The 11,356-nt window shown below is 53.9% G+C and overlaps 3 protein-coding genes across 3 annotated transcripts; all 3 read left to right on the forward strand.

Annotated features, from left to right (window-relative positions):
- Positions 1-984: 984 nt before the first annotated feature.
- CkaCkLH20_08131 (uncharacterized protein) lies at positions 985-1,974 on the forward strand (the record flags this gene model as incomplete). Its single annotated transcript, XM_038890846.1, has 1 exon — positions 985-1,974. One exon carries the CDS (start codon positions 985-987, stop codon positions 1,972-1,974), a length of 990 nt encoding a protein of 329 aa, XP_038744029.1.
- A 5,752-nt stretch (positions 1,975-7,726) lies between these two features.
- CkaCkLH20_08132 (uncharacterized protein) lies at positions 7,727-8,236 on the forward strand (the record flags this gene model as incomplete). Its single annotated transcript, XM_038890847.1, has 2 exons — positions 7,727-7,911; positions 7,984-8,236. The coding sequence occupies 2 exons, from the start codon at positions 7,727-7,729 to the stop codon at positions 8,234-8,236; spliced, it is 438 nt and encodes a 145-aa protein (XP_038744030.1).
- Positions 8,237-9,609: 1,373 nt separating this feature from the next.
- On the forward strand, positions 9,610-10,713 carry CkaCkLH20_08133 (lipase esterase family; the record flags this gene model as incomplete). The annotated part of the gene is made up of 2 exons (XM_038890848.1): positions 9,610-10,537; positions 10,595-10,713. The coding sequence occupies 2 exons, from the start codon at positions 9,610-9,612 to the stop codon at positions 10,711-10,713; spliced, it is 1,047 nt and encodes a 348-aa protein (XP_038744031.1).
- Between the last annotated feature and the right edge of the window lie 643 nt (positions 10,714-11,356).

Consider the following 11,356-nt stretch of genomic DNA (forward strand, 5'->3'; position numbering starts at 1 on the left):
ACCGATCGCCGATTATGAACTTAGTGGGGTGTGACTGTGGGTGGTGCGGTGCTGCGCTGTACTCTCGCTCAGCCCCCAGACATACATGCAGTTGGGCTATCTCGGTCCCTCCTCCCAACCGAAGGCACCAGCATAACCCGCCAGCTTCATATTCCGACCGATCCCGTCGAAAAAGTCCTTTCGGCGCGAAATCGACCTCTCAACATTGTTCCCACCTCCCCTACGGCGCCGATCACTTAGAGTATATCCTTTGCGCTCCCCTCCAACGTACCCGACAGCTACACGTCCGCTGATCCAGCCATCCCCGAATGATCGGCGGGCTCCGAAGTCCCGCGCGGTATTCGTGCTTATTCACAACATTCGCCACAATGAAGGGACTGGTTTCTTGCTCGGTGTGTGCTCTCGGCTTCGGGCTTGGTCTATTCAGCGCGAGGGCTTCAGCATCGGACTACAAGAGACATGATGGAGTACACAGACTGGCAAAAGCGCAAATCACGGCTGTTCCGGAGCTGGGAAGAAGAGATACAGTATGCTCGACCGGCTACAATGCGTGCCCAGCAAATCTAGGGGGCGGCTGCTGTCAGTCAGGCTACGACTGCGCAACAGATTCATGCTATGCGACAACCAGCGCGCCTCGAACTTGCGCGGGGCAGGTTGGATATTATGCTTGCGAAATAAATCTGGGAGGTGAGTCGAACCGTTCATTGCTTGACGATTTTAGGGCGTAGTAGCTAACAACATGATCCAGGCGGATGCTGTCCAGAGGGATACCGGTGTGAGAGGGGCAGTAATTGCGTCCCGGCGTCTGGGGTTTCATACTCTCAGTCATGCCCGGCCAGCTACTACTTATGTCCAGCTAGTCTAAGCTACGGTTGCTGCCGTAATGGACTCGGATGTGCTGTGAGCGCCTGCTACTCGACAGAGCCATCAACGTACACACAAACGACGACAATAACCACGACCAACGATGCCACTCAAGTCTTGATGACAACCGTGACAGCAACAACAGTCATCACACCATCAAGACCTACCACAGCACCAACCGCCGAGGCAACTCTGAAGCCAGACGAGCCAGACCAGATAGTGATCAAGTTCTACCCTAGCACCGTTCCAAAAGAGCAGCCCATCAACAGTGACGACGGAGGCGGCGATGGCTTGACGACAGGCCAGATAGCAGGTATTGTAGCCGGCGGTGTGGGCTTGCTCATCATCGTTTTGGCGGCAACTTGGATCATCATCCGACATCTCAACAAGGTCGTCCAGGCAGTCGAGACTAGCAACAGAGGAACTTCAACGGGAACGAAGTCACGGCCATCGATGTACCAGTTTAAACCTACGCCATCCGAAGTGGACGACATGAGCGTCGATCCGTTGATGATGTCGCCCCGGCCATCCCACAGAAGACATGACTCCGACACAACAGCCAACACCATGGGCTTCGGAAGTCCCGACTTCACGCCGCCTTACCGGGGCACGCCCAGTACGATTGGCGACTACCAAGCAGTCCCCCAAGATCGCCACGCAAGCTACGACTCGTCCTACGGTGGCGGCTACTTCGACGTCGTCCCGGACCGCAGTCAACGCGTCAGCCAGGGGTCGAGTGCATGGATTGGCGTGCACCGCCAGAGCACGGATTCGCAGGGACCCTATGCTCACCTGCGACATTACAGCAACGCGAGCGAGGCGAGCAGCGATGGCATGCAGGAGCTCGATTCGACGCCCTATGTGCCTGAGCTGGCCGCCACCCCGGTGCCGGAGGGACGGCGGCGATCGGGGAGTAATCTGTCCGGCATGAGCCGGCCGCCTGCTGTGCATCAGCGCCGAAGGAGCAGCGAAGGAGGCGGCGGTGGTCGTAGTAGGAGCGACAGCGCCGCGGCTGGCGGTGGGCTGGGCGTCGTCAGTGAGGACACTGAAGTCATCGGACACTATGGGCCTTCAAACCGTGGGACGGGACAGACAGGGACTGGGAAGTGAAGTCGATCTCAACGACTTCTCCCAACCCCGGTCTCTCGATCTCTAAATCTGCTTTAAGGCCGTGGCGTCTACGATGGAGCACTCTCCTTTGGTCCTCGAAATACGGCTGGGATGAAGACGACAGGGTGATGAAACGACGTTTCTTTAAAGCCAAGCTGTATTACTTAGGTCGGAAACAGGTTTCTTTCCTTTGCGTCAACGGGATGGGATACCGGTCTGGAGATACAAGCCTAGGCACGTCTACGCCATACCGGCTGATAGATGGGGAGGCGGTGCTGGGGGAAAATCGGTCGCAGGAGCGAGAGGGTCGGCTGGGAGGATATCATGGATACCAGAGCTTGCGCGGGCTTCGGATACACCTCACAAGCGCAACGGCGTTTGGGAAGGTCTTTTTGGGGGGGATCAAGAACTAGCTCGTTTAATCTCGACGCAACAAATGGCCGAGACGAGAGCTAGATTCATAGGCGTTATGATTCATCCCTTTAGTCGGGTACAATATCAATACCTCTTTTCTTTGGTACATCGATCTACGTAACGGGGCGTATCTTGGTGTTTCACTTTCTTTCATACACGAGCATACAGTGCAATGATTTCGAACTCGATGGCGCGGGGGTCGGTCTGTGACACAAGACTGTACGCCACGAACGCTGAGCTTTGGTTTCGAAGCGAATCTCTCCCCGTAAGAAGTGAGGCTCTCAGGGTACTGCTGCTGCTGCTGCTGTCAGACATACCAACAGCTCTTTCTTCATGATCACTAGATGCATTCATGACGATGGAAAAGAGCCTCTCATCGTATGTCCTTGCACTTCATAATCTCGGAGGTGTTCTATATCGGCGGTTCTCATATCGCGGCATGGCTCGTTTCTGGCTACTGCTTATGGGATTCTTCATGTCTGTTCCAATATTGAGGTTAGCTGGAGGCGTGAAGCATGATGTATGATGTAGAAAGAGTCGACCACCCATCTCCAGCCACAGTAGACGACTTGATGAAGGACCTCTGATGAGATCAATGCCGATGGAGTGACGCTATGATCTCGAGGGTTCATCGATGAGCTCAACCTCCTGGCTCGTGTCTTGGTGATTTGATCTAGCCCTACCCGTTGTATCTCACGTTCGCCGATCTTCATTCACTTAGTACTGGTGAACTGCTTGATGTGATATTTCGCCGTAGACGTGCTCATACCGCCAACATTATTACTGGTAAACGATGCTGGAAAAGGGTTGGTAACTCAAGTATACTGAAGAGCCAAGATAGCATGCGATCTTGCTGCTTCCAGGAACACGGTCAAAGTCCGGAGAAGCCTGCCTCTTCATCTATGATCCATCCCGTTCACGGATGGATTGAAATTACGGGATACTGTGCATAATACAGCAAGAGTCGGCTCTAACAGGTCCTCAACCTCTCCCTCCCATGGACCAAGACCCGCCAGGCGCTTTCGGTGGAAATCACCACGAGAGTGGGCTTCTGAAGGCGGAGAGACTGCGGGGGAACGACGCTTGGCTTTACCTCCCCCCGCCGTACGGCTCCCCACCACGCTTGCTTCCGACGGCCAAGCGAAGACTCGGATGGGACCTGCATCTCATCACCAAACCCCCGTTTGAAACTTATCGGGCGGGCGTCGCAGCGATGAGCGGGTAAAATGCGGCTCGAAAGAAACCGTATCATCGCGGAGGTGTGAGGTTGACGGCCGATCAACCGGCTGGGACGGCCCAACCGTCCCATGACGAACATGTGCCTTGGCTGACGACTCAACGGCCACTTACACAGGTTTCGTCTCGAACTCCCAAGAAACCCTTTTCCGCCGGTAAAAAAACCCTCTCTACGCAAAGAAAATACGACTAGAGAGTTCTTCCGTGGATCGACGGCGCCGGCTGCTCGGGATCGCTCACGACGGCCATTGGAGGATTTCGGGAGAGGCTGCTCCGTCGATTCCCCGTTCCGGCCACTTTTGCATACCATGCGCGTACTTTCCCTCAGGTATCTGGTGAGTGTTGGGCGCAGGATTGTTAGCGTACATGTATGTGTGTTCGGTGCGGGGGAGGCGCGGATGGGAGATGGTCTGAGGCTGGGGAAAGAAGATGTGGGCGGCAATGCTTCGCGGAGATTTGGCGTCCGGGAGGTGAGGTGGCTTGTTTTGGGTCCGTGAGGGGAAGATGATGATGGAGATGGGGATGGCCGGGTAAATTGGTCTTGGGGATGAGGAGAAGAGGTGTTTTGCATGATATCGAAGACTGGATTTCGGTGCTTCTGGGAGGACTTGATGAGGTGAGGGTTGGCCTGTGTGAGTATCACTAACAGATCCGTCAACATAGTTGAGGACTCATGGAGGCTTCATGGATGAGACGAGATTGCTTTACTCATCGACCGACTAAACTCACTCGACATCACGCGTTATGAAGCATGTGTTAAAGACCCAATGATGGGGTATGATGTAATGACCAGGAAAGACGTCAAAGCAGAGGTAAACACAGCGATGCTTCAGCAGCACATTCATGAGATCGTAGAGCGTCCAGACTCAGTGAGCTCTCCACAATCCTGACCGAAGCCTCTAAGCAGCTGTCCGTCCGTCCCCGGAGCTACACGTGCTCTCGGATCGTTCAACGGCGGGGGAAACGACTCTCGCTTTACAGGGCTCGAATCCCTGGACAACTCGGCGCCCGGTCGGAGATGGAGCCTGTGGAACTCTCTCTCTCTGGCGGTGGGCTCTTTCACTTAGGCTTAAACGGGTGTGATGCCCCGACGGGACGCTAGCCTTAACGATGGATAAGGGCAAGGGGACGAAAACGTGGGCTGGAGTGGACTTCGGTAGGCTCGGGAGGGTAGAAGAGAACCTGGGTCGTCGTCAAAACAGAATCGATAATTGAAGTTTTTGAGCCAGGGCTTGACGTCTTGGAATTTTGGATATAAGATGAAGCCCTTGGGGTTGATGATAAATGTCCAACGCCACGTGCGACGGACAGGAAGATTCGATGGACGGACGATGGTGTCCCTGGCGAGATTTGACATCTGGAATCCAGAGACGAACTTTGCCTTTCGTCGACCAGCCAGTCATTGAACAATCCCACAATCTCCAGCTGCCTCTTTCGGAGTAGCGGTCCATGGAAAGTATTGGCGTGGCGCGCTGGGAACCCTGTCTTTTCCTCACTAACAATTTCACAATGCCTTTGTTTTTCTTCAGAGACCTTCCAGAACGGCCACCGCCGATGAGCAAACGGGCGGCGGCCCGTTGATCGTTGGTCTTGATAGCCCAATCTGATCCCTAAACGGCGCTGATAGACACGGGACTTTTGTCACTATATGTCTAAGGTAGTCCAAAGAGCTCTTTCGTGGATTCGAATCCAACAGGCCGTGTCGGCTCAATTTCAACACAATTTGTTGCACTGATAGTCGGGAGACTAGGGAGGCAAGGAGGTTACTTCAGCGCAGGCTGAAAGGTTCCAGGTTGCAACAGGCGAACTGCCAACTCGTGTTGGTGTTGGGGTTCCCCGACAGCTTGGGGGAAGGCAAACATTTAGCGGAGCTGTTCATGTCATGGCCCCCCGGCTTGCGACGCTGATGCTTTCGATAGCTGGTCCTGGTGCCGACTGGCCAGCTCAGAACCTGCTCAGGGTAGCAGTGCAGCATGGTTCATGAGCATGAAGTTGAGGTTCAGTCGCATTGGATTTATTCATCGTCTGGACCTGTGGACTGACCACTATCTCGGGCGGACCATAGAGATCTAGACTGTCGCTTACTAGCTTAATCATGGCGGACTCCAGTTCTGTCAAAGTTTGCCCCGTGCGAGGACGATATTTAAACCAGGGACCTTGTATTTGCTTGAGCTGTTGAAATTTGTTGATGCCGCGAGCCTGTCGGCTACGATAAGGATACTCAGTCAGAGACTCAGATTTGTGCCGCAATAACTCGTATGAACACCATCAATTGAACAGCCATGCTGTATCATCCCTTCCGTCGGAAAGACTAGAGTGAAATCATGCCCAAGAGTTCATCGGATCATCGCCGACAGCATCATTGCCAATGCAGGACAGCGGCGCGGGCCATTAGGCGACGCATGCCCATTGGCGGTCCCCCTCACACTAACGATTCCTTTTTCTTCTTGTTCGCCTCTTCCAGCCTTTTTTCACCTTACTGCCCTTACAGCCGTCGCCGTCCTCGCAGTTCTCATTTTCGCTTCTCCTCATTTCCTCATGCAAGCCAGGGCCTGGCGGCAGCCGCGATGTTACCCTGAAGTTTGTCGGCGGAATTATCGCGAGCAAGAACTGCTCAGTGATCTAATGTTCAACTCTTACTTGGGAGAGGAGCAAAACGCATAGAACCGATGAGGCTATCCCCGATTGAAGAACGCCAGCAGAGATTCTCCTTGGCCAGAGGCACGAGCAACGATGATCTTCACGTATCGAACTACGCTTTTCTGCGCTATGATTCTTCCGCAGACCGTATCTCACCGTACATCTGGTATCCTAGCGAAGCCAAGAATTATCCACGTACAAGCTCAAGCCTCAACCGGATGGTCATTCCGTGCCGTTGCGCCTCGGCGCCGGCTCTGCGCCAATCACTCACGCACCTGACAACCGTCATCCGAACGTGGGGAGTTCACTCTATGACTTCAAACAGTCTTTGGTTGCTTTTTATTCCTACGCAACACGGGAGCCCCAAGCCATCAACCGAGAGGCGTGTTTCGCAGAGATCAATAGCGTCCTCGCCGTGATCATTTGCCGTTGTTTGCCTTTCCGCCTCATCCCTTGCATTCAGCTTCATCCACCGTCGAACCAGAATGTCTCTCATCTTCCTTTCGGCTGGATACACCAACAGCAAACAACGTCAACCCTGGATAGGACCTTTCAGGAATCCCCGGCGTTCAGCGCAAGGCTAAGCCGAATCGGACCATCTCCACGCGGCGATAGCGTTGGCTCTGTGTAAATAGTCCTTGAGTTCCCTTATTGACTGGACGGCCTGCCGTCGTTGGAATGCCAGGGCAAGACATTGTCACTTCTGACCCCGTTTGCCAGCAAAATGATACTTCTCGGACCCTCGCCAAGCAGCGCGACTCTTCCTACGCCTACGCCGGTTGCCAACCTGCCTCATGCGGACGTTTCGCCTGCTGATAGGTGGGAAATGCCACACGATGCAAAGATGGGCTGAACGGGGGGTCAGAACCATCGACAGTCGTTCCTCGATGCCTTCGCCCTTCGCCGCCCTCTTCCCCTCTCGCACCCCTGGCCCTGCCCAGGCTCAGGAACAGGGTGTCACCGCACCGGGGGAGCCTAGCTTCAATGTGTTTATCCTCGCCCCGATGCTCCTCCACCCCTGCCCGTCTGTCCAAAGGCCCGGTCGAGGACCCGCCTCTCTCCCATCGCCTTGCCCTTTCGTGGGCGCTGCCCAGATGGGCGGATGAGCTCCGCTTTGCTCTGCTGCGTCTTTCTGGTTGATGCGGTTCGTATTGACTGCTGCATACCGGACCGCAGTTGCTTGCTTCTTGGGTGCAAGACCATCTGTATTCGTACGCACATAGCTGAAGGGCACAGCACGGCCACCACCAACGTACCTCTTCGCCCCCAGTCCCCCCATCTCGGGGGATACTGGGGGCAGATAGTATATATCACGGTGCCTTCGCCATGTAACCCATTCCTCTCCCTCCCTTTCCCCTTTCCTCTCATCACCGACTTCCTACCAGATCCATCCAATCAAGCCAACCCTCCCATCCATCTCTTAGGACCTCAGTCGATCGTCAGACCTCTCAACACCGTCAAAATGAAGGCCGCCGTCATCCTCTCCCTCGCCGCCCTCGCCTTTGGCAAGGTCATTGAGAAGCGCGAGTGCGCCGGCAACAACTGCAACCGCCAGGTCACCGGTACCCGCGACGGCCTCCTGCCCATCACCTCCCGCAAGGCCGACTGCTCGTCCTTCATGGAGGCCACCGTCACCCCCTCCCCCACGTACGTCTTCTCCGGGCTCTGGAATGTAAAGTGGCGGAGAAGGAAGGGATAGACTAACACGAAAACTCACAGTACCGTCACCGTCACCGTCACCGCCGCCCCTGCCCGCCTCCGCCGCAACCACGGCGAGATGGCCATCCGCCAGGTCACCGATCTCCCCACCGTCATCCCCGCCTACGCCTCCTCTTGCGACGACACCGCTGAGTACTCCTCCGCCTGCTCTTGCTGGGGCATCACCGCCGTCACCAGCACTGCTCCCCGTCCCACCGTTACCGTCACTACCACCGCCGACTACTGCGAGGGTGAGTCTTACCACAGCGCCTGATCCTAAAGAAGCACTCATGCTGATATCGTATCACAGACTTGTAAGCGTCTCGTCGGAGATGGTGAGGTCAGGAAGTTGAGGATGAGACGGGCCATTCGTCTTCTTGTCGGGGCTCGCTGCTAAGCGAGAGAAGGTTCATGAGGCAATTGTGAAGTCTGGATGGGCTTGGATGGGAGGAACACATTGTCCTCATCTTCGGTTGTTGTGTCTTTACGACGATACCCCTTCGACAGCGAATTCAAATGGACTCGATCATTCTTTCGCCTTGACAGAAGACTTGTCACAGCCTGGTTCATCTTCAACTGCCCCGACGTCATGGGAATGGTTTGGAGCATGCGCTTTACGACAGAAAATGTTCATGATTGTTTGGGTGAGAAGCTTCGGGGAGATTTCCAGCTTCTTCCACTTCAACTGTTACGATATTCACCTTCACGTGTAATAATTAAGATTAATTCGCTCGAAAAGACTGCTCGCAATAACTTGGCAATCTCATTGCGACCCCCTTCGCGTATTCATCAACATCTATGAAGAGTCCCTTAACCACATCAGCTCAACCACCACGCAGTCTTGTTCAACCTGCCAGCCTGAAGATATCTGAGATCCAATGGCAATGAGCTGAGACCAGCCAACGCGTGGCTGAGGCATTCCCCAGATGCAAATGTTTTGTCTCGAAAGATTTCACTTGCTTATTTAACAAAGCTGGCGTCGTCATTAGATTCGCAAAGTGCCTGAAACAGATATTCATCAGCTGCCAACCCCCTTCTGGAATCAATATTCTTTGCTCGATTTCTAAAAATTCTCCTTCTTTGAACATGAAGTTGAGTGTCCAAGCTTGAGCCTCATGTCTTGTCAAGACGTGTAACAACCCGCAGATTGCGTGATCCAATCCCCATCCCGGATACCTCCCCGACCACGTCCGCTGTCATTTGGAGTCCCGGCGATGTCGATCTTTCCTCTCATTCGAACCCTGTTCCGCCGATATCCACAGCGTCCCCATTCACACCACGGTTCCCCAGAAAATGTTTCGAAACATCGTGCTGGTGGGACAGCTGCGTAATGGGGCTCTCGCGTGGCATTAATTGAAGATGGTGGCTCTTGAGACCGCCAGCCTGGGTCATCCCTAGACTCTCATTGCCTGCATTCAGCTGATCGGTCTCACGTTACGCCGCCTTACTTTCTCCCCTCTGGTCATTCAGACTCAAGGACAAGGGCAAGAATGGTTTGTACTACATCAAGCCATAATCATGAGGTGACACCGTTGTGCACTAAGAATTTGGCATTTCAATCATTGCTACCTACTCGTGTTCTCCCATTCATTCCCGTCAGGCATTATTCCACAAGCACCTCGTAAAGAGCCACCACTAACACCAGAGATGCTCCGCACGATCAAAGACATCGTCGTCGCTCACTTCCGGCCAACCCTAGACGCCATCTTCTTCGGCCGTCACCTCCCTTGGACCCTCCGCTGGCGCCTCCTAGCCTTACAACCCATCATCTTTCTGACTCACTCCCTCGCCCTAGCGCCCTATCTCTTTCGACGTCCCTACACGATCCGTTACATACCCATCAGCAACGACCGCTCCCTACGTGTATTGGTCTTCAAGGAGGCCGGCACTGGATCGGGTCGCAATGGTCTCCGCCCACTTCACGTCGACTGCCACGCCGGTGGCTTCGTAGGCGGCATCCCGGAGTCCGATGCTCGTTTCTGTTCCCTGATCGCCAAGAAGACGGGCGCGGTCGTTGTGAGCCTGAGCTACCGTCTCGCTCCGGTTCATCCCTTCCCCGCCGCTATTGACGACGTTGACGCGGCGCTGGCGTGGCTCCGGGATCACGCCCAGGAGGAGCTCGGCGCGGATCCGAGACTGATGACTGTTTCTGGGGCTTCGGCCGGCGGAAATTTGGTCCTGGCTGCTAGCCAGAGTATCCCATCCGAAGACTTTAGAATCCGAGCCTCGGTCACATTCTATGCGCCCATCGACCTGCGTCCCAAGCCCGAGGATAAGCCGCGCCCTGCGAACTTTCCTACAACGGACCCGTTGTCGTTCTTGTTGCCGCTGTATGATTCGTATGCAGCACCTTCCAAAGCGGAGAACTGGAATAACCCCAGGATGAGTCCGTACTTGGCCAGAGAGGAGACTTTGCCTGAGTCGATGCTGTTGGTGGTCGCGGCCTTAGATATCACTGTTCAGGAACAATTGGAGTTCGTTGAAAGGATAAAGAAGGAACGTGAAGAGAAGGGGAAAGAAAACCGGAATGTCGAAGCGTTGTACGTGAAGGATGCATTTCATGGGTGCCTAGAAGGTGAGTTATATATGCTCCATTTGTTCAACGTAGCAAATGGTTACTTACTCAGTGAAGTTCCTGATATCGCCTTTTCGCTGAAGAGAAAGATGGAGTTATGGGAGAGCGGCATTAAGGTTATTGAGGCCGCTCACAAGCAGAACAACTGGCAATGGGAGGGGATGAAGCGTGTGTGAGGTTTAATCATCTTATGTACGCTGCGTCCACACTTGTACCATCCAAGAGGCAATCTCATCTCATACCGAGGACCTAATAAAGGTCAGTCATGGTATAACTAAGCTGACAGTGTTGAAATCCTGGGTCTCTCTGCCCATGAGAAAGTTGTGACCCTCATGCTACAGTAAAATGTATTCCAATACTGATCTAACACCCCAACGACGGCGACATGAATGACTCTTATATGAAGATGCTGCTTTTATTGTTTTTATAGAAATGTGTGATAAATTGAACTTTAACATGAAGGCTTGTTTCGTTGCGGGTCGAAAGAAACATGACCTCCGTTATCACTGCCGGAATTCGTTTAGTGTACTCAGGCGAGGCTTTGGAGAGAAAAGACATCGGTCAAGCATCTGGAGGAGACATCTGCACATTATCGCAACGACTTTTGGAAGGGTTAAGGCAGAAAAGCTGAAGCCAGATTTTGGAAAGAAATCTGAGAATAGATAACGCTGCTTTACCTGACACTGGCGAGGTAAAGCTGCGGATGATGAGTCCCGGTGAACTCGGTCGACCGGGTGGGGCCGTGAGCCGGCGGTAAGGCGACCCGATAACGCAGATAAGATAGCGATAAGCATTGGATGCAAAAAAGTTCTTTTGGTT

This window comes from Colletotrichum karsti, assembly GCF_011947395.1.
Source record: "Colletotrichum karsti strain CkLH20 chromosome Unknown Scaffold26, whole genome shotgun sequence".
NCBI lineage: Eukaryota > Fungi > Ascomycota > Sordariomycetes > Glomerellales > Glomerellaceae > Colletotrichum > Colletotrichum karsti.